At 40.2% G+C, this 25,632-nt stretch overlaps 1 protein-coding gene across 2 annotated transcripts; it reads left to right on the forward strand.

Annotated features, from left to right (window-relative positions):
* Positions 1-268: 268 nt before the first annotated feature.
* LOC310952734 (uncharacterized protein) lies at positions 269-16,840 on the forward strand. Of its 2 annotated transcripts, XM_083921425.1 has the most exons (5): positions 335-402; positions 6,864-6,930; positions 9,018-10,213; positions 13,434-13,604; positions 14,902-16,840. In XM_083921425.1, exons 3-5 carry the CDS (start codon positions 9,037-9,039, stop codon positions 15,021-15,023), a joined length of 1,470 nt encoding a protein of 489 aa, XP_083777551.1. In that variant the 5' UTR covers positions 335-402; positions 6,864-6,930; positions 9,018-9,036; the 3' UTR covers positions 15,024-16,840. The 2 variants fall into 2 exon arrangements, with proteins under 2 accessions (XP_083777550.1, XP_083777551.1); XM_083921424.1 differs by lacking the exon at positions 6,864-6,930 and having other exon boundaries at positions 269-402.
* Positions 16,841-25,632: the final 8,792 nt, after the last annotated feature.

The following is a 25,632-nucleotide window of genomic DNA, read 5'->3' on the forward strand; positions in this document are numbered from 1 at the left end:
CCAGAGGCTCCTCCCACTGAGGGAATTAACAGATCTATCCTGGCAACCAAAAATGAATATACTCAACTTATTTAGACGGAAAGAAGAAATGAGGAGGTAGCAAAGTAACCCCTCAACTGTCTTCCCGTTCTCTTGTCCACGCTTTAATTTACATCCCCGTCCAGTTTGGACCTTTAACAGCGTGCAACTGAATGTGGTTTAGGGCATGTTGCTATTGCTGGCAGGTGTAGAAGCAGGTTGAGCAGGTTGTTCCCTGAATGCCACTCTGTTGAGCCCTCCTCCCTCCTTCCCTGCTCGTCTCTGTAGGCCGACTGCTGATTCACTCTCCCATGTTGGCAGCTCGGTGAAGAGATTTTGTTGCCTGTGCACCTGTTCTCATCTGATATACCCTTTAAGAATAAGGTAAGGATTTACTGAGGATTTGGTGTTTGTCTTTGTTCATTTGCTCAGGAAATGTCTTATGGATGACTTTTCGTCTTAATATGTTTCGTGAGATTTGAGTCACTGTTATATTTTTCATAAGTTAGCATGGACAAGTAACACTAAGAATGTTTATTTTAATGTGGAAGTTTTTACTACGGCTTCGTCTTTTGAAAGAGTAAAAATACAGTACGGAAGATGCTTTTTGTTTGCTTTTATTTTCAACGTGAGAGTAAAAAGTCTGTCGCCGGGTGCCAAAACATCACAGCATCAAGTGACATACATTCTGTAAGGCCTTACATAACGTGGGTTGTGTTGTCAGTCACACAAATTATAAGCCCCGTAGTGACGTGTGAACTTGTTGAAAGAAGTATTTACATAATTTACTTTAAAAAATAAATACCTGACTGTAAAAATACAAGTACAGTTAAAGCCCTTCATTCACTTCTTGAAGTAAAATATTAGCAAAACAATGTCAGCAGAATATAAAAGCAAAAGTAGTTCAGGGTCTTTATTAATGCATCATACTGTTTAAACTGATCTGAATTTAGCTTAATCTAAAATGTAACTAAAGCTGTTAAATAAATGTAGTGGAGTAAAAAAGTACACTGTTTCCCTCTAAAATGAAAGTACAATAACATACATATTGAGGTTGTTTGATGCAGTGAATGTACATGAACATTAATGTGACATAAATTACATTTTACATGTTAATAACACAGTGATTTGCAGAATATATGTCAGGTCATTAGTGTGCGTGTGTGTGTGTGTGTGTGTGTGTGTGTGTGTGTGTGTGTGTATGTGTTGATGAGGGACTGGATCTCTGTATATTCACAGCTGCTGAGCTGTTGAGATGATAGCAGGTACAGACTGTGACAGACCAGTAAAGTGGGAACTCTTTTCTCTGGGTAAGAAGGGTCAGAGGTAAACATCCACCCGCAACGGCGCAGAGCCTCTTTGATGGGACGCTGACAGTCAAATAACCTCTCAGCGAGGCGGCAGAGAGACGCTCACAGCTATGACCAATGTGATGATATTTTCATTATGTTATGGGATGTGATGTGACACGTTGAGTTTAAATGCAAAACAGGAACCGCTGGTTTTGAAATTCTGCCGTGCACATATGCCGCTAACACACACACACACACACACACACACACACACAGTAACAGTCACTGAAAAATAATAACTTGCAGAATTTACTTGAAAAAATTGAGTTTAAACTGTTACAAGTATTTTATTAAGTACATTTTACTGCTGAATATCAAGAATGAGTCACTCAACAATATCAAGTGTACACACACACACACGCACACGCACACGCACACGCACACGCACACGCACACGCACACGCAACACTGTTAACAATTATCAGATATAAATGAATAAAAGGTCACATGCAACATTTTTTAAGGTAAAATTCAAAGCCACAGATTAGCGTTTGATCATCTTAAAGTTACAAACTCGAGGATTTCTGTTTTGTTCAGTCTGACCGTTTCCACCCTGTAATTTTTTCCGGGAATGTCGCCACAAACACCCAGTTTGTAATATTAAAATTGATTTATCTTTCATCAGAAGGCTATAAACTCAATCGCCTTTGTGTTACATTCTTCGGCGGCGAATAGTGACTTAACAGGCATTTGTCTAAATGAAAATCCCTGCTGATCATGTAGGCATTCACACATTACAAATCAAAACAAGCATTGTCTCCGCTGAGCTGCCTGTTATACTGGTTGGACAATAACTCGTCTCATTTACAGCTGATTCTCAGCCACCTGCAGCGTAAATAAACTATTAGACACCACAGTGTGTGTTGAGATTCACATTTCAAACACACCCTGCTAGTTAAGAGCTTAAGAAGAACTTATTCTTATTCCTTATTTCATTTTAGATGAACACTTTTGCCTTGAACTGACAGTTTATCGTCAGGCAAACCGAAAATATGGGAGGAGAGTGGGGGATGAACTTCATCGTATGACTGAAATGTAGCTGATAAATTAGCACAGTTCAACTCGTAACTCCACGCAGAAGTGCCACTGTACCAATGCAGGAGATGTGAGGGGTTTCTTTTGATGATATCTTCAATGTTCTGCTATTTAGAAACATAAGGGTCACGTGGATAATTGGAAAAATGCTAAAATGTCAACTGTGTTTGTGAGAACTTGGGTTTCTTCATCCGTCAGGTTGGTGTGACAGATGGCTCTAAATATTGCAGTTAAATGCTGGATTACAACTGTAGCAATTTCGATGTGTTTTGTTTTGTGATTTAGAACAAAACACAGCACCAGCATCACCTATACATCTCTATAAAGTATGTGTTTTGGCTTCTGCTGTCCATAAGTGGTGCACACAACAGAATTTAAAGCTCTGTGGTTTGATATTTCGTCGTTCTCGTATCATCATATTTTGTAATTTTTATATTTCTTTATAAATCCGTGCGTCTGGTCACTCTTTACGCCTGTGTGTGGGTGATAGAAAGTTTTAACTAATGAGTATCAAAGTATCAAGTATCAAAAAGAGTTTGCGACTAACTCTTGTAACACTATTGGATCCTCAGCAAAACCTCACATTACTGAAAAATGAGGGCTTTGGACATACAAGGTTTCCGCCCGACAGCAACGATCACTTAGTGAAAAACACTTTGAAACTCTACTTTGTCTGGTGACGTTTAAGCTCCTCGTGCAAATGAACCAGCCGGTTTTTCCAAGTTTATCATTTTCACCGCTGGAGTCTAAATTGTAATTGCATCTCTTGGTTGATTGAGCCATTTTCTTTAATCATGCTCTCGTATTATCAGTGCACTTGAGATTGACTGAGTTCACACAGGAGGCTGCTCCATCAACAACCCACAGGTCGTCCATTTATTCCCCACAGAGCAGAAAAAACATGGGATCACGCTGCGCGGACGATAAACAAACCTGTTGAGAAAGTGAGCACAGAGAAAAATTCCTCAAAATATCAAAGTCACATAAAGTCAAAGATTTTCAAAGTCAAAGGCCATTATACACCTTGTATACTCTCATACATGACGCGCTGTGTGGAAGTGTGGGGAATTACATGAATCCAATCTCCGTCCTTAGAATTATTGTAAATAAACAAACCCACTATTTATGAAATAAAAAGCACTAAAATTCAAAGATCTGTTTCACTTCGGAACGGTTCAAATTATATATGAAGTCAAAAATAATAGATTAGTATCCAGCTTTTGTTTCAAATGAGAAAAAAATCAGCACAATCGGTGAGGACTAACTGAAAATGACATTTTTATTCCAGTCAGGGAATCACATTAATTGTAACAAGGAACTGAGATCACGTAGAGGGTTAAACAAAACATACTAAATGCATATGAGATGGGACTGGCATCATACTGTCAGTCCTTGTCTATTGTTGTTCTGTTTGTTTCCCTCTGAATATGATCTCCTTGTTTTCTTTGAATGTTTTGCTTAATTTTGACGACATATCTGACCTGCCGGTATGTGCCTGGAAAGCTGATTGAGAACATAAAGAAAAGGTGGTGATAAGTTCACACTTGACCCAAATCCTTTTTTCGGACATGTTTAATTTGCGTGTGTTGTTGGGAATTTGCTGTATGTCTGTCTTTGATTTTGTTACTTATATTAATAATAATAATGATAATACATTGGGTTTATATGGTGCTTTTCCAAATGCTCAAAGACACTTTTACAAAAGCATCTAAATCAAACAAAATACAACAATAATCACATAAATCATAAAGAAATGAGCATCCATTGCGGTAGATGATAGAATCTCAAAGAAGGTGGATTCTTTTAAATTTATTTTCAGTAAGTGGTTCCCTCGTTAACTCGTTAAAATATGTTACGACAGGTTAAACCAGAAATCTGAAATCCCCAGAAGTGCATGTTCAAACCTCCGCTGCTGCAGGCCACAATATAACACCCTGCAGACGCAGCCTGTTGCACTGCTTATGACAAGAATCAGCTCAGAACAAAGCAACCCATCCACAAAGGGACTCGCAGTGAGAGTGCCCTGCGGGGAATAACTGGAGCTGCAGTCATTTGCGTATTCAAGTGAAGCCAAAGGGAGAACACATAGCTCACAGGGCACCTCCGTACATTCAACCCTACCGCACACATCTCACTGGAGAGTGTGTTGGGACCATGTTGCGCGGTGGTAACTCGCTGTGTAACAATGTGTTGAAACTTAACAACAAGCTCCAGATGTAGCAGCAAGAGGATGTCATGTTCAAGATGTCAAGGCCCGTGTACACCACCACGCCGTCAACCGAACAGCTCCCTGAAAGACGGAAGGTGTAACAGGAGAAGCGATTCAAGGCTTTCCATTATGACTTGTGTCAGTGCAGCTGACCTGAGCTGTTAGAGCAGGTGATGTTGTGCCTCTGGAAAATGGGAACAACCGGAGATGTGTTGTTGCTCACTGAGTCTTTGTGTGTGTACGGGGAGAGTTTGAAGAGTAACAAGTTTAACAATGCGGGTGCTTCCCGATGCTGTTTATCACGCAGGTGGTAAACAGACTCCTGAGACCCAGGGAGGAAGCAGGAAAAAGGAAAAAACCCACTTTGCTCATTGTTCTGTATATACACACGTATAAAGATACAGCTAAAATGTAAACATCTGGCTGTGCTCTACATGTAAACGTACATCTGAAATGTAGCTGTAACTGTAAGTATAGTAGTGCTCAACGTCAGTGCTTAATGGTGTACAAATCTGGGGTAGAAGCTGTTGTTGAGTCTGTTGGTCTGTGTTTTAATGAACTTGGGGTTTCAGAGGGCCAACAGATGATGTTCAGGGTGGGATGAGTTTTTTAAGATGTTGTTTGCTCTGCTGCTTCAGCGGAGGCTGAATAAGTCCTCGAAAAAGGGCAGAGAGTGGCCACTAATCTCTTTAAATGTTGACTCAAAATCACAAGGGAAGGACTAGAAATAGGAAGCATTTATTGTTATTCTACAAATAACAATGAAATTAGGAGAGCTACTCCTGATCAGTGCAGTTTAAGACGGAGGGAAAACATTACGAAGACGAAAATCAACTAAAGCAAATGAACATCCACAGCTGACAACACACCTTCAGACACAATAAAAAAGATAAATAAATCCAATTTAATTAAAGATTGTATTGCACTAGAATAAAAGTAAACATTTCAATAGAATTGATATTAGTATAGTATACTCTAAATAAAAGAAAACATTTCACTGATGAGTATCGCACCAGAATAAAAGCACGGTTTCCACCGGTATATTACAATTTTAAACCAAGATGTGTTAAGACATGCTGAACTCCTTTTCCTTTCAAGAATAACATAGGTGTGTGTGTGTGTGTGTGTGTGTGTGTGTATGTGTGTGTAAAAAACTATGCTGACATAAGTTTTGCTTTCATTTCTGCTCTCGCCTCTGAACTGTCCTGTCTGTTTTATACACGCATGCACGCACACGCACACACAAACACGCAAGCCACACACAAACACGCAAGCCACACACACAGCAACAGTCACTTAAAAAAAATGAGTGCAAACTGTTACAAGGATTTTATTAAGTACATTTTACGGCTGAATATCAAGAATAAGTCACTCAGCAATATCAAGTGTATTTGGCTTTCAGAGTAACATTTGTGAAGAAATTGAGTAAATGGTGCTTAACTCTGCTCAACTTATATATTTTTATATAGTTTATTTATCAAAATGAATTAAGTAAAGTCTAAAACATTATTTGTAGCAAGGAAATTGCTGTTTATCGGTAGACTGTAGAACTTAGTCTCATCAACAAGACTTTTTTTCTTTAATAATTATATAAATATATGATTCTGATAGCTGATATCAAGACCGTATCTTGGTAACAGAAGGTCGTACAGAGATGAAAGTTGATCCCTTGAACATGTTTTCATGTACAGGCTTTCCAACGGTGTGTCCCCTGAGTGCCTTCGACCTTCCGTTCCCGAGATACGACACAGTTATCACAAATATGAGAAAGAAAGGTTACATTCACTAGGAATTACTCGTCCATGATAAAAAAAATGTATTAGTATTTCAAAGTTATTGTTCAGTGACTGTAAATCATTTAAATTGTATTTGTAAATATATAATAAAATGTACTCTTACTATTCATTGACCTTATAACATGGATAAAATATGTAAATATTCAAATGTTTACTTAAAATATTCTACTTTCTACTGAATTTTAATTTTGCGACCCCGACCCCGGGATAAGCGGTTGAAGATGAATGATGAATGATGATGATAAATTACCTCATCAGATCAATTTACTACATTTCACTACACCAAAAAGTCATCTTTTTCAGCGTGTGTGTGAGGGAGAGTATGAAGTTACTCAGTTAGCGGTAATGTTGTGAATGCAGCAGTGCACTGTGTGTGTACAGTTTATTGTTGGTGGATAAATGTTTCAACTCCTCAGGACCCAAGCCAAGTCCCTGTGTCTTTGCTACCTACAGATTACAGTGAAAAGAGTCCAGAAGCCAAAAACAAGTTCAGCTGAGGCTCACTGGGCCGACCTTTAAGGTTTGGCTATTCTCAATTTAGTGACAAGTGACACAGAGTTTCTTAAAGTCCCTTTAGTGGTTAAGTTACCAAAAGCTCCTCCTCTGAGATTTGGGCCCAACAACTTTTCTGGGGGAAACCCTGAAAAGTATACTGTAAATAATAGTGGAACTGACAGTCAACCAACATGTTTCTCATGAGCGGTCACTCAGTGTTTGTAGGAGTTGAGTGCACTTGTGGCACAGGGAAAGAAACTGTTTAGCAGTCTGGTGATCCGTGCTTTGGTCCTGTAGCGCCTGCCAGAGTTCACCAGGTCAAACAGGATGTGTCCAGGATCAGAAGAGTCCTTTAAAATGTTTTTTGTTCTGCTGAAGCCACAGGAGTTGAAGATGTCTTCCAGGGAGGGCTGACAGTAGCTGAGGATTTTCTATGTGGTGTTGGTGACCCTCTGAAGAGCTCTCCTGACTGCTGGGGAACCACACTGAGACGCAGTACACCAGTACACTCTCAATGAAGGAGCAGTAGAATGCCACCAACACCTTTCCCTCCGTTCTTTTTTTCCTGAGCACTCTAAGGAAGTGTAGTTGCGGCTCTGCCTTCTTAACATGCACCTCGGGATTTGTAGATCAGGAGAGGTAGCCCCAAATCTGGGTTCAGGAATTTAAAGGTGGAAACTAGGGGTGTTGGGAGTAACTTATATGGGTCCTAAAACACAGGATTTTCACCTGTGGGATTGGTGTTCATCTCCCAAAATTACTAAATTAATCAGTTTTTCTCAAATCTTAACCAAGTCGTTTTGTTCTCTACACTTAACCGCCATGGTCACGTAGCTGCTGTTACGTTAAATAAAAAGTCCTATTTCGACATCAGATATCACATGAACCTGTGGATGAGAATATGTTGTCTTGGGAGTCACGTAAAATGTTTGTGCATTGAAAAGAAGAGCTGTTGAAATGTCAGAGGGAACTAAAATTCCAGCCTTATAATCCCCAAAAAAGCGCCTTAAATCGGCTGCGTGGGAGCATTTTCTAACTACAAAATGACAAGCGGGAGTTGATGTGGAAAATGGATATCCAATTTGCAAAGCGTGCTGTCGACAAGTGACTGCAAAGGGTCCAACATTTCAAATATGTGCCAGCATTAATGCTCAAGTCAAGGTGTAAAAAAACACCATAACTTTTGAATGTAACGTTACTAAGCTGGAACAAAACTTTGGTGTTTAAACGCTGTCAGGTGAAGTTCACAACGTGTTGCTGTTGTTACTTTCTGAATCTTGTGTGGATATGTAGGTAGCTGGATGTAACTCCAGTTCTATGAGTATTTGCTAAACCCTCCATTTTCAATATAAAGTAGGTTGACATGTTGTACGTGTCTTTTTCCTTTCATAGTCTCAAATAATAAATTCCTTGCTTAATAAAAACTGTGAAACAGTGTAGTTTCTCTGACAATAATCGTGATATCATGTAGAGTGTGGCAGGGTCTGTTCTGTGCTTCCTGAAGTCAATAATGGTTTATTTTGTATATGTGGTGTGAAGGACTTGTATTTTTTACATTGTAACTATATTGAGAAACTGTTACAATGGACATGAGTTTGGAGGAATGCCACACAAACACTCACAAAGAAAACATCTTTGCATGCTCAAAAGACTAGCATATATTTTGTGAAGTTATGTGAAATTCACATTTATTGTTGTGGGCAAATACATTGTAATTGTTGCTCTTTGCTGATAATTCAAGTGATTGTGCTGTTTTTAAGGCCAATAATGAACTGTGCAGCTCAACGCAATAAAAAGGTTCAAATTGATTTTGAAGGGGCATTCATTGTTCATTAATTACAAATCAAAAAAAAAAAACAACTTCACACGTGTAAAATAAAAACACTCTACTTAGAATAAATAAAGACAACAACATTTAGTAAAATGATAATCCTATAGTAACATCACCATCATACAATTCCACTAAAAGCTGATAAACAATAGTATCATCTGTATTAACTAGTGATCACTAACATATAATATACAGTCACAACGCTTAACTTTGAAAACAAGAATGGATTATATTCATTTCAACAAAGTAAATCATGTTTTATGTTCTTTTATATGTTTCAGAGTGAACTCAAAGGGGGAAATGGGACTGCATTTAAAAATCACAGTAGGCCTGCTTCTGCTTATCCAAGCCCTTCACCTGGCATCGCTCCAATATACAACAGACTCTCCGGGGCGGACAATTGATAGAAAATGGCTCCGTGACCTGGCCAAAGATCCAGCTGGAAGTCCAAACGCTGTAGTTGCTGAAGAGCTGACAGATGATCGGGGACTTGATGCTACGGAGATAAGTAATGAATACAGCAGTGGGATAGCATCTGGCTCCATGGTAGTGTATAACACTGACGAAGAGGAGAATTTGTCCCCTCAAGATGAGAGTGCAAATGATAAACCTGATGATCTGACTGCCAGCGATACCAACCTGCCTGACACATTTCCCATGGATGTTACAACCAAGCAACCACTTTTGCCAGGCAACACTGTTTCTCCAACTAATGGGGCTTCAGATCCCACAAGCTCAAAACAGACTACCGTGGCGAAAGTCGAGGAGGAATTTCATGACTCGACAACAACAGCAACAACAACTCCTCAAGACTCCAAAACTGTTCTGAGTCAAGAAAACCCCAAAACTGATCTGAGCGAAGAAATCCCCAAAACTGATCTGAGCGAAGAAAACCCTAAAATTGATCTTAGCGAACAAAATTCCACAACCAACCTGAGCGAAGGAAACTCCAAAAATGATCTGAACGAGGAAAACCCCAAAACTGATCTGACTGAAGAAAACCCTAAAACTGATCTTAGTGAACAAAACTCCACAACCCCCCTGAGCAAAGAAAACCCCAAAACTGATCAGAGCGAAGAAAACCCTAAAACTGATCTGAGCAAACAAAACTCCACAACCCCCCTAAGCGAAGAAGTCCCCCAAACTGATCTGAGCGGACAAAACTCCAACTTGTCAAACTCCTCCAATCCCACTGATTTGCAGAAGACAACCTTGGCTCCAGACGGCCCAGCTACGCAAGGATCCACAACTAAACCCGACAACTATACAGTGTCCCCTGACGTTAAAGAATCTACCACAACAAAAACTGTAACAACCACAACAAAGCCAGAGATAAAGGAGAATTCCACCACATCTTCGCCCACAACGACGCTCCCACCTGAGGCCCCTGCGCCTACAACTACCCCTGCTCCGATCACACCTGAGAAGGCCAACAAGACGGACATAGATGCGGCCTCAGGGAGCAGCTCGGAAAGAGGTACTTCTGCTGTTTCAGGTGTCACAGTATCTGGTGCACATTTCTGTGTCCAAACTGGTTTGTGTGTCATCCTAGCAGCACGATGTCACAACACTTCATATAGTTACCAGAAAAAACAAAAACAAAACATTTGCGTGAACTTGACATTCTGACGCGTGTTAAGATCTGAGCCATAAAGCAACAGACCAAGATCAAAATCCTTTACATATCAGCTTAAGAGAATTAGGTAACAATATACTCAATTCCTACGAGCATTTATCGACATCGCCCTTTCTTCCGCCCTTTCCCCGACCTACATTTGCCTGCATCTATTTTCCCACTGACAGAGGACAAACGGCCCTTCTTTCAAAGGAAAAGGTTGGATTGGGTTTCAGGTGCTATCGACGTGGCCTCTGTGAGTGAAGGGCTCTATTACAACCACCTTTTTTAGCAGGACAATGAACCCCTGTTTTAGTGGCAAAAAACGTTGAAAGAGGCGGTCACGGATTGAGGTCAAAGATACTTGTGCTGCCTCTCTGCAGGGGCGTGAGACTAGTCTTTGGTGTCAACCACAAGATCGAAGAGATAGGACAGGAAAAGGCTGCTTTCTGTTTACACCATCTATCTATCTATCTATCTATCTATCTATCTATCTATCTATCTATCTATCTATCTATCTATCTATCTATCTATCTATCTATCTATCTAACTATCTATCTATCCATCTATCTGTCTGTACAAGAAAAGAAAACATTTCCTGTAAAGTATATGTGGCCGACCTTGCAAGAGGTTGACAAAAGGTCTTTAAGAGTTTAAAAACTCACATTGCATGGACAGATGTAACAGCAGGACATAACGCTAACAGATGATGGCAATAAACTGTTCTGAAACTGCTGGCAGCACTGAAAAAAACCCTTCCCCATAGTTACAATGGCAAGCACACAGTTTTCCAAAGAAACTGTACAAACGCACAGACGGTTGAGTGCAGATAAACAGAGTCTATAAATTTGTGCTGAGGAAACTCCACTGTCACTGTAATCAATAAATACAAATATCCACTTGCCCCAGCTGTTTGACCGAGACAACATTTAGTTGTTACAGTGACGTCAGCTTCTGATAAAATACAGGAAAAACAGGACTAAGTCTCCATCCGTGGTGTAGCAGTTTTAACAAAACATATTTAAATCAAACAACATTAAGTGAACTCAAGTAATTTAAGTTCAGGTATCAGTAAAGAGTGGAAGATGAGTCTTGTAGGTGCATCTTAGTTTAGCATGTTAGCATGTCAGATAGCAGTAAGCACAAAAGACTAGTCTTTGGTATCAACCACAAGATCGAAGAGATAGGACTGGAAAAGGCTGCTTTCTGTTTACACCATCTATCTATCTGTCTGTCTGTCTGTCTGTCTGTCTGTCTGTCTGTCTGTCTATCTGTCTGTCTGTCTATCTATCTATCTATCTATCTATCTATGTTCAGGTATCAGTAAAGAGTGGAAGATGAGTCTTGTAGGTGCATCTTAGTTTAGCATGTTAGCATGTCAGCTAGCAGTAAGCACAAAAGACAGCCGGGCCTGATGGGAATATCAGCTTTGCAGGTATTTGGACACAGTATTGGTTAAATTTAAGTTTTGACCTGTCAGGGAATCACCAACACAATCTATGCTGAGAGGGACATTAATATCTATACCAACATTCATGTCAAGAAATTCCAGACAAACCACAAATAACACTCTGATGGTGGCACTAGAGGAAATTACCAAAGTCAGGAGGATTCATCCTCAGGAGAGCATCGATATCTTCTTTATATTTTAACTAGACGCATTCACTTTTCTTTTTTTTTACTGAATACTACAATATATCAAATACCCCCAAAAATGCTTTTAAAAAACTTGACTGAGCAAACAGGAGAGAGACTGATATTTTACTCTTATCACTTTCATATAAAGGGAAAAGCAGCTGAAGAAAGCAAGAATTGAAACGCACCGCCTGAAAAAAAAGGATCTTTTGGTTCAACTTGCCCCAGGTTAGGGATAAATTGATCCAAGTACGTGGGCAAATTGAGCCATTTGTAGATAAACGGAGCCACTGAATTATTTATGTGTGAGGCCTGATAAAATACAAATGTAGTATTTCTATGTCGAAGGAGAATGAAAACTCTTCTGTCACTTTCAGAAAGTGTCTTTTGGTCCACTCTCGTTATCCTGAACACAAACATCGAAACAGAAGAGAAGAAAACGGCCTTTGCGTAAAGTCTATGGTTTTAAGTTTTCATGGTTACACATGAAGTTACAACACGAGCTGTTAGAAAAGAGATATATCGAATGGGTCAGCCTTGTGACAGTAATAGAAGCATCAATGTTGTACTTTTTCCCTACACATGTAGCCTACAGTTGTCATAAAGTGAAAGTGTTAACATGTGCTAATCATTATCACTGAGCTATTTTTACATGTAAAGAGGTGTTTTATATAAGTGAGAAAGGGAGAAATTAAGTCAGTTATGTAAAAGTTAAAAGTGCTATAATGGGAGCTAAAGTCATGTTCAGTCACATTTGACCTTATTTAGATGATGAGCACAGCCTGCCGTCTTTAAATATTTAAATGTATTCAAGAAATTATCATAATTTTGGCTTGTTAATTGCATTAATTATCACAGTGTAAATTTGACAACAGCTCACTAATTGTGATGTGTATCTGTGCAGCGTGCTGCCACTGCAAACACAATATCTAGTACACATTTCAGCTATAATTATCTGACAATTAACCCTCAAAGACAGCAGTTAGTGTGAACAATTTTGTTTTTGACTGTCTTTGGCGCGGTAGTAGCTCAGTCCATAGGTGACTTGGCTGGGAACCGGAGGGTTGTTGGTTTGAGTCCCTGTGTGGACCATGAATGGAGTGTGGACTGGTGACTGGAGAGGTGCCAGTTCATCTCCTGGGCACTGCAGAGGTGCTGTTGAGCAAGGCACCGAACCCCCAACTGCTCAGGGCGCCGGTCACTGGCAGCCCCCTCACTCTAACATCTCTCCATTGGTTGCATGTATAAAGGTCCTGTCTGAGCATGTGTGTGTATTTCGGGCCTATGTGTGTGTAAAATGAAAAAAAAAAAGAGTGAAAATTTAATTTTCCCATTCGCGGGACTAATAAAGGAATTCTTCTTCTTCTTCTTCTTCTTCTTCTTCTTCTTCTTCTTCTTCTTTATAACTCTCTCCTACCCTCTTGACCCCTCATCCCCCCAATAAAAGGTTTGGCAACTGATCAACAAAAGAGTAAAAGACACGGAGTGTGGGGAGCCGTACTGGGGACGGCGGTGGCTGTGGCCTTTGTGGGACTGGTGGCCTACATCATCCTGAAGAAAAAACACCGGAAGGGTTTCTCTCACAGTAAACTGGTTGAGGAGTTTAACTCAGACCCAGGTATGTTACTTACACAATAAATGCTGGACGTGGTTAGCGGCTTAAAGGAAAATTCCACCCAAAGGACATATACTATATAATTAAACTGTTATCTGTCATTGCTTGATCAGGATTTAATTAGGGTTATCAATTTGATCTGACAACATTTATATATATATATAAACTCTGTGTGTGGCAGATTGCAATGCTGGCATATGTTAATACGAAAGCAGAGAACTGCTGTGCTTGTAGTTTTTTTTCATACTGTTATCTCAAGCTATCACAAGTTCATTATTTTGATATCTTCAGAAAACAAGGTAATTAACACCTTATCACAAGTAAACAAGAGATTGTTTCCCTTTATTGCTTATAAGTTTGATCAAGGCTTTGGCGAACCATGTCTTCACGCGCTGCGGTCAAAGCTCAAAATGCAGACTCACAAGGTGAAAACAACACCAGCGTCACTGTCACATCTGGTAATAATCACAAGCATGGCTGTTCTCTGCTTCCGGACTGATACATAACACCCTGAAAATGGATTTTTTTTTCCACTTTACACTTCATTTTTTAAAAGAGATTTAACAAACATGTTTATTGGTGATATTTATAGGTGCATCAAGTCTTTATGCTAAGCTAGGTAACCAGCTGCTGGCCGTAGTCACATATTTAACGTACAGACATGAGTGGCAGTGATCTTCTCATCGAACTCTAAGCAAGAAAGCAAATAAGAGGGAAATGACAAATCATTACAATTATAAACCTGAATCACAGTCAAATGACTGTAATAGCGCCATGACTGGTTGCTTAGCATCCATTTATTTGCAAAGTGCAAATTTTATGCACTGCGGGAAGCACATTACAATGTTTGATTGCCATAAATGAAAAAGCAGATTCTGAAATAAAAGCATTACAACAGAAAACAACAATTCCCACATCAATAACAACTGATTATAACAGTTAGGAAAGTGTTTTCGGGTGGATGTTCCCCAGGTTTAGTCGTTAAAGTTAAAACACAGAAAAAGATTTCAAATCTGAGAGCAAAAACATGAAACTTCCCCAGTAAATCCATCATTAACAGGGGAAACGCTATGTTCCTGCTTAATACAAGGTAAATAATTGAATTATATTGAAGGTTTTCGTTGCCACCGTACTCTACGGGGGAATTGTTGGGTCTATGTAAACCATAAATAAGTGTGGTCTTTACCTACTCTGTAAAGTGTCCTGAGATAACTTTTGTTATGATTTGGCACAATAAATAAAATTGAATTGAATTGAATTGAATTGAATGATTCAAATGTTTATCGTGTTTGAATTCTAGTTCTCAGATTGGACAACAACGACCCTTTGGACCTGAACTTTGGACTCGGTGGCTCGGCCTATTACAACCCAGCGCTCCAGGGGGACAACATCCAAATGAGCAACTTTCCAGGACGCCGCTGAAACTGAAAAAAGGCTGCCAACCAAAAGACCATAGCTATGAACTCCCTCGAAAGAAAGTTGGCCAGTTATGCTTACTGACATTGGATAGACGGCTCATAATGTGGAGTTTTGTAAATAAGTTTAAAAAATGACATTTGTGGAAGGAAAGGCACCACAAATGACACTTGTGATTAATCAATTGTGTTGAGCTGATTTATTGCATTTAAACAGAGAGATCTCTGAAGGCAATCTATCCGAACTACTCTGCAACAGCCACAATTAGCCATTTATGTACGTTGCCAAAGGGTACCAAATGAAGAATATACTTTGCAATCAATGAAGGATGTTGGAACATTTATATTTGTTAGAACTTTTGGTCTAATTTTTTAATTAGCATCAATAGTAGGAGACGACAATCAAAGCAAATACATTAGCATATAATCAGCTAAAGAGAAGAAACCAGAATGCGCCTCCTGCTGATGCAAAACATTTCTAAAAAAAACAACAACAGATGACACAGCTGGCCCGTCGAGGCGTTTGCAACAAAAATCAGAAGCCGTGGTGAACAATAACATTATCCATATCAACAATCACCTGCTGTTCTGGCATTATGAAGGCAATGCGATGTTACATTTGAACTGCGCGTTCAGATATTCCACAGCTGGCAGTCACAGCCAGAGTCTGAGGATTGAACCGTCAAACCAAAGACTCGAGTTTGATTTTTTCACACCAGCGAGGGAGGGAGGCGAGGGAGGCTGTGCGCTGTCTTGTTATTCATAGACTGAGATTTTGGTATTCAGGAAGGGAGGCGTGTGTTTGGTCTTAGCATTACTCAGTAGCAACAACTATATCATCATAACATAGCGTTTAAATCTTCAGATCTCCAAACACAGATTTAGAGTTTGACATAGTGTTTACATGCTGTATAAAAATGAGAACAGAACACAGGATGAATTTCTTTCTTTTGTTTGTTATTCTTCTCCTAAGTTTGCTTTAACTTTGAGAGACAACCTTCAACAAGCCTGTGAATGTTCTCATTCGTCCAGGTCATCGTTATCCTCAAAGCAATTTCAGTCAAAAACAACTGGACTGGTCCCAGCCTGGTCAGATGCGTACATGAACTGGTGAAGCCTCTTGGATGAGAGGTGAAACGTCTTCCTAGACAAACAACCAGTCCAGTTGTTTTTGACTGAAATTGCTTTGAGGATAACCTTCAACAAGAAAAGTCTTTTTTTGACTGTATGGTTGGGCGAAGGAGGGACTAGACAGGGATTAACTCTCTTGTCCTTTTATGTATTTAATGCCTTTGTATGATAAAACAATATACACGATGGCTCATCTCTGAACTTTCTTACTTTTCTATGTCGAATAAAAGAAACACACTCTTATATTTGTATATATATATTTGAAGAAAATACATCTTTCAGCTCCCTCCATCCTTTCACTCATCATTACCTGAGTGAAGCCTGCACTCGATCAATAAGCGTCCTGATTATGACGGACATGTGCTTCGTCTCAGCCTAAACCGCCAACTCTAACTCCGAGATCTGTGATTTATTTTGGTTGGATGGTTTGGCGGCAGGCACGGCAGGTTTTGCTTCCTTCCTCTCTCTAATTTCAGACATCACTCAGTGTGAGAAGCATTTAATTGGACTTAGAGAGGGGGTTTTGTGTTGCAGCGTTAAAGAATCAGTCATTACTGCAGAAACAATGCAGGGCACATGGACAATTGGAGACTTACATCAGTTACCACTGCTTGAAATGAATGTAATGGCATTTTTATGGTGATAAACAACCGAACCCCAAATGTAATGTTTTCCTTTGCTTTCTGATTTAATATTAAACACTTTTTCACATGAGTTTGTCTTATCTCCCCAGATACTCTGAAAAAAATGGTCCCTTTATTCATCAAACATACACAAATCATGCAGATATACACACACTCAAGACACATATTAGAACAACAAGGATTTTTTTCTTAAATCACAAAAATTCTGTTCAGTTTTAATCAAGCACGACAATTAAGGATGTGATTATTTGGCAGGGTGCTGAAATCAATTCACTGATGGCAAGCTTTTGCCCAAGAATGCACATATCTAACTAGGAGGGTAAAGGCGGGGTAATTTACACTTCCAGTGGAGCCAAATTAATTTGAATGGAATTAAGCGATTCCCATCTAAATTGAGGCGATGTCAAATTTATTATTGCCTAAATTCAAATTAATTTTTTCCTCAAGCTAAGCTTTTAAGTGAATTCAACCTATAAGCCTAGCCTGGGCTAATAACACAAATCATTGTCTCTTTATCAGATGTAACAATTAAAGGGTCAACAGTGCATTACGCTGAAATCCTGGGATTTTTTAATGAACATGGGGCCTTTACGTCAACAGAGGCTCAGCAAGGGAACCCTCGCTCTCTCTAAAGTAAAAGCCAGTGTACAAAGTTGGACTGTACATATATCAGTAGAATGCTGCACTGTCTTTGTTCAGCCAGTTAAAATGAAATCAAAGGTGGATTTTTCCTTCAATACAAGGTTTAGTTACAAGTCAAAAACATGAGACAGGATTTAAACATCACTAAAACAAACACGTGAAGCATGAAATTGCATTTTCATGTATTTGTTTCTCTGCCATTTAACACCCCCTTCATTAGTGGTACTGACTTACATCTGATTGGGGCAATATGTTTGTGGATGGGCACTAAAAATAGTTAATTATATAACTTCAGTTCCAACAGCCACAGAGGCAGGTATGAAGCCAGATTACTAACATTGTTCACACTATTTGCACTTAACTACGTAAAGTAATGCACTATAACACACGTTATCGTGAGCTAGGGCACGCAGGACTGAAGCAGTATAAAGAGCAACAAAATCTGTGTCGGGTGGAGGTGGAGGTGGAGGTGTATGCACGGGTTAAACAAACACAGAACAAAGGAGGCCGCTGCTTGTGTCCCGCGTGAAAGCAATCAAAGTCTATGTTTATTTTAACTTCCTTTGGTTATGTAGCTTATGTACATAACTAACGTAGGTTACATAACAAACAAACCTTTTTGAACCCAAACCACAATCTTTTCCTAAACCTAGTGTTTGTTGCCTAAACAGGTTCTGCACTACTGATCGTTCAGCTCGTGTTATATGACATTCGAGAAAAAGGCATCGCTTTGCATAAGATATAACCTTTGAATGAAGATGTGTTGCATTGTTAACCACTGCTTAGTCCCATCACTGAGCACTCCTTAAGGTAATGTACAGAGTGATGTGACTACAGGACTACCTGCTGCTGATGGGAGTTTTGGTCGGATCATTTGCCTTTACCACAAGTGCTTGAACTTTCCAGGTGGACCACAAACTTAACATCATGAAGGATCCTCCAACGTTGTGAAGGGACAGTATAGTCTGAGATCTTGTAAGGAATAAATAATGTCTTGTATTAACGCATGACATGTTCCAGTCACAAGCGCACCATGGAAGTTGACAGCGTCTCCAAGCAACACCAGCCCCCAATCGCCCGCCCCCTTGAGACTTAACGCTGAGACACTGATTTCACAAATATGCCCAAAAAGATTTCCTTACAAAAAAAAGCAAGAAGAATTCAAATTTCAGCGTGACTTTAATGTCTTCAATGCGGTGACGTCGTGTGAGGAGAATGAAAATAGCCTTTGACATCCCTCATGTTCAAAGGGATATGTGTCACTTTGTTCTTTTCTTCTCATTGACGAGCCACATTGAACCTAATGAACAACTCGTGATGGAAAAAAGTATTTGGAATAAATCCTCAGCATGTTCTTATAGACCTCAAATTCCCAAGATTTACTTAATAAGTGGGAGGGAAGGAGTGAAGTGGTGGCATACGGAGGCGGTTGTGCACCTGCTTTTTCAGCCTCTGTTGCCAAAACTGCCCAGAGAGACGAAAACTGGTAAAAGAAAGAAACAGCTTGAACTCCGGTTTGACAACACGTTTCATCACCTGAACAGCTACAGCGTCTGGCACACTCAGTAATATTGATGTCTTATGTTTCCTTTACATTTGGTGAATTTATGACACAGAGGGGAAAACCTCCAAATGAATTTGTTTCTTTAAACTAAAACACTTCTGTCGTGGTTGTTTAATGCACAGTCGCGTTACACAGCTCACAATCCCACTGCTGTTTCAGTTTAACCAGTTAGTTACATGAGATGGGTTTAAATCATCTTACTGCTGTTTGTTCCATATAAGGTGTGGCATTCTAGCAAGCCACATGTCTCACTGTTGTTATTGAAAAAGCATTTAGCTTTGACTGACAATATGAATGTAAAATCACAACAATGCTTGATGTGCGTGTCTTGAAATTGGGTGTTGGAAAATAACATAATGTGCGGGACGTCCTTTGTTAATATTTGTATGCCAGTCGGCAGTGTGATGAAAATGAAATGAGTACAATTTGAATGAATTGAAGATTCAATAAAATAAATGACAGAATAACACAAAGACTTACTTAGAATTACTTCAGTGAGTAAAATCCAGTGCATTATCACCACTGATTAACTTAACACGCATCACTAAACAGTGAATGAAGTAAAAGGGCACTTGGAAAGCCAGACCTCTGCCCTATCTCACAATAGGTGCCTTTTACACGATGGTCGACTACCCTGAATGAGGCGGGTCTATCTCGCCAAAAACGCCCCTAATTTGCATTAGAGTCGCTCAGGAGGCCGTTTCACCGGGTAGAAAATGGCCCTGGCGAAGAGCAGGGCCTCTTTTGTTCCCAGATATTTACCCGATTGCTGATTGGATAACGCTAACAGGGTGTGACGTGTGGTAGTACAGGCGCCACAACAACACGGTGAAGTAGAGAAACTTTTATCCAGTTGTGTAGTAGAATGCAGCACAGAAAATCATCTGTGCATGCACTGGCACTTCACACGCACACGCACACGCACACGCAAACGCACACGCACACGCACACGCACACGCACACGCACACGCACACGCACACGCACACGCACACACACACACAGTAACGTTAGTACTGCAGCTGTCAGTCAACACACACTTTCAAGTTACTTGTGCATAGTTTGACATTGTGAATCACACGGGCCACCTTAAATCAAACCATTCTGTATTTCTCACTTTGAGGAGGTGGGGTGCAGCGTTGTATCACTGATCAACTGATCAGCTGATCGCCAGCGATCTAAATCCATTCAGAGTGATACGTCACCTCTGGAGTCTCATAAATCCCTGTCGGGCCTTTTTTTTGGAATGGAAACACCCCGTGTGAACGGCCATTTGAGAGGGCGTTCCCTTAAACTTTATGAGCGACCACTTCATGGGGCTAGTGGAAACACGCCAAATGTTGAATTTTCTTGTCGGGAACAAATTTTTCTGATTATTCTGACACCGCATGAATACAGTACAAATGCCAAAGGTGCTATTTTAAAAAAGTGCAAATTAATTCATGTACCCACCCCATGATTTTGATTGGCTCTACCCTTCTAGAAAGTTTCATTTAAGTCGGGCCAGTGGTTTTCCCCCAATCCTGCTGACAAACTGGGACAAATACGCACTGTAACCTCGTTGGTGGAAGTAACTATATTACAAGTAGTGTAAAGGATTAGCCAGCCCCAAGTGGCCATACAAGGAACTGCGGTTATTAGTATTTGCATGTTGGCTTAAAGTTCCTCTTTCGCCTCCCTCCTTTATGTAAGCTTAGCTAATTGCCTCCAGTTCTATACTTAACACAGAGGAAATACAGTCGCATACACACAATTGTTCAATAAAGCAGCCTTAAGAGAAAATTAGAGACTGTTGAAGAAGAGAGTGGGATAATGACAATAAAATTATGGACCAGCGTTAACTATAAAATGATAAAACAATGAAAACAATGATTATGAAACCACAGTGGATTTAGGAAACAGTTTTCTTTTGAGGCACCAAAACTGTGAAGGAAACTGTGTTTTGCATTTTAAAAGTACACCCACAGCTCAGTCTGTTGTGACATTAAAGAGATTCATGGGGTGTATTTAAAAGCTAACTCAATAGGATATAGCAGGGAGAGTGAGAAATGAGGCCAAACAGCAGGTTAACATTCACCCTCTGTCACTGTCTGGTTGCACAGGTCGGTTGCCCTCTGCAGCTTAAACATTAACTATGTGTCTGACAGGCTATTGTCTGTTAGTGATCTGGTTGCTGCTGCTGTCGGGTCACTAGGGTGGATCTGAAAGGTCAGCATCCTCCTCTGACAGAGCCCGTTCTGGGAAAGATAAACAAACACGAAAGGTTACAAATATAGAGATGAAACAGGGGAGTGATATTTGCATAGACAGGCGATGAATACTGAAGAGTTCTGTGTAAAATGGGCACGGTTTCTGCTGTCAGTTATGCAAAGTGAGACACCTGTAAAGCAGTTGAACATGGCAGCTGTATTCAAACCACGACACCTCTTTTGGACAATATACAGCATACCCTCCAGGCACAGTTGCCAAGTAAAGAACAGTTTGACTTTCACTTAGCCTTTACTTCAAGGCGTTTTCTTCACTTAGCCACACTGACATTAAACTTTTATTTAACAAGACCACGTACAGTGGAGCAGTGGTTAGCACTGTCGCCTCACAGCGAGAGGGTTCAGCATGTTCTCCCGGTGTCAGTGTGGGTTTTCTCCTCCGCTCATCCGGCTTCCTTTCACAGTCCAAAGATATGCGTGTGTTAGGTAGACTCTAAATTGCTGTATGTGTAAATGTGAGCTCAAATGGTTGTCTATGCGTCAACTCTGTGATGGTTTGGAGAGTCTAAATCAGGAGTTTCAAACATATGGTCCACAGACCAGAACCAGATCGCCGAAGAAGTGAAGAGATAAATAAAATAAACTATTACTATTTGATCACTGGGGTTGCGTGGTCATAATATGAGAAACTTATGCTTGATCCCCCTTACTTGCGTACAGGCTACGTTACACAACACATCTATACAGGAGCTGCCAGTGGAAAATGTTGTTGTCAAAGAGAAAAGTGGACACAGAGTGTCGGGTTTTCCAAAAAAAATGGACCAGTTCCTACTCCCTTCTGTCTGTAGTTGTGGCTGAGAGATAAGCAATGTAACTGTGAAAGCTACCTACCTTATTGCAAACAAAATAGTATGCGTTTGTGTAATCTCATCAACAGGTGCACATGATATCTCAAGAAAAGTTAAGCTAAGTTAAGTTATATTTAGGAGTTTGCGGATGACACAACTCTAGTGGGTCTCATCACCAAGGGCGACGAGACACACTAGGAAAGAGGTTGACCTTCTGACCACGTAGTGTAGGAACAACAACCTCCTGCTAAACGTCAGCAAGACGAAGGAGATTGTAGTTAACTTCCAGAGAGGCCACACCGACCACCCGCCACTAACCATCAACGGTGCTGCTGTGGAGAGAGTGAGTAGCACCAAATTCCTGGGGGTGCACATCAGTAAGGCCCTGTCATGGACTACAAACACTACATCACTGGCAAAGAAGGCACAACAGCGCCTCTTTCCCTGCGGAAACTCAAAAGGTTAAGTGCTCCACCACCCATCCTGACGACATTCTACAGAGGCACCATTGAGAGCATCATTTCCAGCTGTATAACTGTACTCCCATCCCTTAAAGACTTGTACACCACCCGCCACACCCGGAAAGCGGTCACAATAGTGAGTGATCCAAGCCATCCCACACACAAACTGTTCAGCCTCCTGCCTTCTGGAAAGAGGTACAGGAGCCTCCGCTCCCGCACCACTAGACTCAATAACAGCTTTGTCCAGCAGGCTGTTAGGCTGCTGAACTGTCTCCCCTCTCTACCCTCAGCCCGACCCAGCAGGGCGTCAGGAAGATAAAACTCTGCCCTCCAAGAGACATCCTGAACTCATAACAGACACACAGAAAAAGACTATGCAAATTGCACATATGGACCTGCTGCCATCAATCGTTTTGCACTTAAAAGAGAAAAACAAACAAAATAAAAAACTATTATATTCACAAATCCTTGGCTGCTAATCCTCAAAGCAATTTCAGTGGCTGCTAATGTTTCACAGTTACTACTCTTACACAGTAATCGGCTGAAACATCAATTGTTTACATCCATATCATATATATATATATATATATATATATATATAATTCTTTCTAGACTTGTAAGAGGATTATGCCACCATCTGCACTTTTATTATCATTTGTATTATTATTATTACTATTGTATTGTTTTGCTTTTACTATAGCAGTTAGATAATTTATGTTTTGTCATTTACCATTGTGTCTTGTCTTTATCTTGTCTAGTCTACGCATGGGATAGTGAGAAACGAAATTTCGATTCCTTGTATGTCTTGTTCATGTGAAGAATTGACAATAAAGCTGACTTTGACTTTGAACCTTGAACAGCCAATGAGAAGAGCCTGTTTGTGATGACATTCTGAAGGCTGCAGAAACAGGTCGCCCCAACCCAAGTGACAGGCTTTGCCAACATCAGCTGAAACAATTGATAAGGGCACGGACGGTACAGACATTGATCAACTAGCCACATTCATTTATGGTGTTGTTGACTTTGACGGTCACCGAGGAGTTCCTTGAGTTGGTGCTGATGACACCTCAACAGCGAATGACATTTTTAACTCCTTGGAGCGCTGGACAGGGGTCAGGATGGACTGTAAATAGAAATAATCTCAAATTTTCCTTTGATAAAAATTGCTACAGCTGTCCACTTGACATGATGCCCAAACAGAATGTCATTCTTCCCTTTTTCTCTATTTTCATGTCGGGGGCCAGGGCCTTTTTCAATTGAAACAAGTGATACATAGCTAAGGCCACCAATGCCACAGAGTATAAATACAGTAACTCTTCTCATAAGAACTTTGTGTATGTGCTTTGAGTAATGTCTCAAATCTAAGCAAACTGGTAGTCACACTGCACAACTCAGCCCATGTTCCTTATGACATAACATTAATAATAATAGTGGAACCTTTGCTATGAGAGAGGGCAACCTTGGCTCCGAATTAGATGCTAAGGCCGCCAATGCCACAGAGTATAAATACAGTAATCAAAGCTAATAATAAAAGCGGGGATGAAAACACTGAGTCTAAAATAACAGCCAGACCGCAGTATCCAAGATGAACAAATGGCCGTTAATCAAGTTTTTAAAAAAAAGAGTCATATCATTTTCACTACTCTGCTGGTCTAAGTTTCTCTTTTAAACTGAGATACTAATTCACTTATGAGTTCCAGTCTTTCCACTTCCTCTACCCTTGATGAAACCCAACACTTCCTGTATTTTTTTTTCTCACATGAAAAGCCTATAAGGACATTTGGACTAGTAATGTTAAGAATCTGCTGGTCGTGTTTAATTTCACTGAAATCAATTTGTGAGATATACAGTATGTGAGATAATGACCACTGCACACCCACAAAGATGTTTTCTTCCAAAGTTGAAGTTGGGTTGAACTATTATGGTAGCTAAGTGAGGACACCATGTACTTATGTACAATAGAAATTTTTATAGGAACGCCTTTGCTAGACAACATCCTTGTTAACCTCCTGTGAGCTGATTCATTCACTGCAACAAGGAAACTCTAAAAGCGGTCACAACATCACTAGTGCCAAGTGGTAGGTTCATGTATATGATTGTAACAAAGCGTCTTTGTTACCAATAACTAACCTATCCTGTTAGTTCAGGAGGGCTAACATTAGCCAGCTCTATGGATAATAGGTCTCACCTGCCCTTTCGCCATGTATCCTTATGTAGCAGATATCTTGAGCTGGACTTCATGCAGCTGCTGCAGCATTTGGAAACCATTAATAAGGCAAACAAATTTAGATAAAGAACATAAGGCAACATCACGTAATGTGTTGTCTTTTATTTCATGGAAGAATTTTTCAGTCATAGGTTAAACACCAGAGATGTGATGGGTTTTAGGGGGAACTGCCATGCCCAGCCCATTAACTTCAAAGAGCTGGCACCAGAGCAAAATGACAGTTTCAATGTTCGTAGGACATTGTGCTAAAAGTTCTGCACAAAAGTTAGTGCTATATCTTACGAAACAGAGAATGAGAGACGACAATGCAATGGCCATAGACTGCGAAAGTTGCTTAGGTTTAGGCACCAAAACTACAGATACGTGACCAGTTCTAGCCTTCAAAAGGTGACAGTGAAGGTTAGGCATAGGAACCACTTGGTCAAGATTAGAAAAAGGGTTGTGTTTCTGTCTTAGTACGCCCGGGACATGAATGGCAACTGGAAATGAACTCTGCTCGCCCTGGTGAAAGTCCTGTGGTTTTAAGACCCATCCACCACCCCAACCTGTCTCCATAAGCCATACCCATAAAATAAATATGCAGAATACACACAACTTACAGAGCATTGATTTCTTCAGTAATAAAAATGTGAAAAACACAAAATATATATGTGGAAAATGCACAAATTACTGCACATGAGTTTCCGTTGTTATATGTATGGAAAATGCATGAGAACAGTCTGAACGTGCTGATGACCCACCCATCCACCCTGGCCTCCTCCCTCTGTGTAGCCAGCCTGGTCGCCGGACAAAATGTTGGCATTGTACGTTACTGCAAACCACAGAAATGTTCATATTTAACGTTTTTGCACACCCGTTTACCAATATATGCAACGTACCAGACTTTAAAATGAC

Source organism: Echiichthys vipera, assembly GCF_963691815.1.
Source record: "Echiichthys vipera genome assembly, chromosome: 1".
NCBI lineage: Eukaryota > Metazoa > Chordata > Actinopteri > Perciformes > Trachinidae > Echiichthys > Echiichthys vipera.

Excerpts from the sequence above, each read along its gene's own strand:
- LOC310952734 (XM_083921424.1), top strand. The coding sequence starts at position 9,037 with ATGGGACTGCATTTAAAAATCACAGTAGGCCTGCTTCTGCTTATCCAA. Across the intron at positions 10,214-13,433 it reads AGGGAGCAGCTCGGAAAGAG|GTTTGGCAACTGATCAACAA; the intron begins GTACTTCTGCTG and ends CCCCAATAAAAG. Across the intron at positions 13,605-14,901 it reads GGAGTTTAACTCAGACCCAG|TTCTCAGATTGGACAACAAC; the intron begins GTATGTTACTTA and ends TTTGAATTCTAG.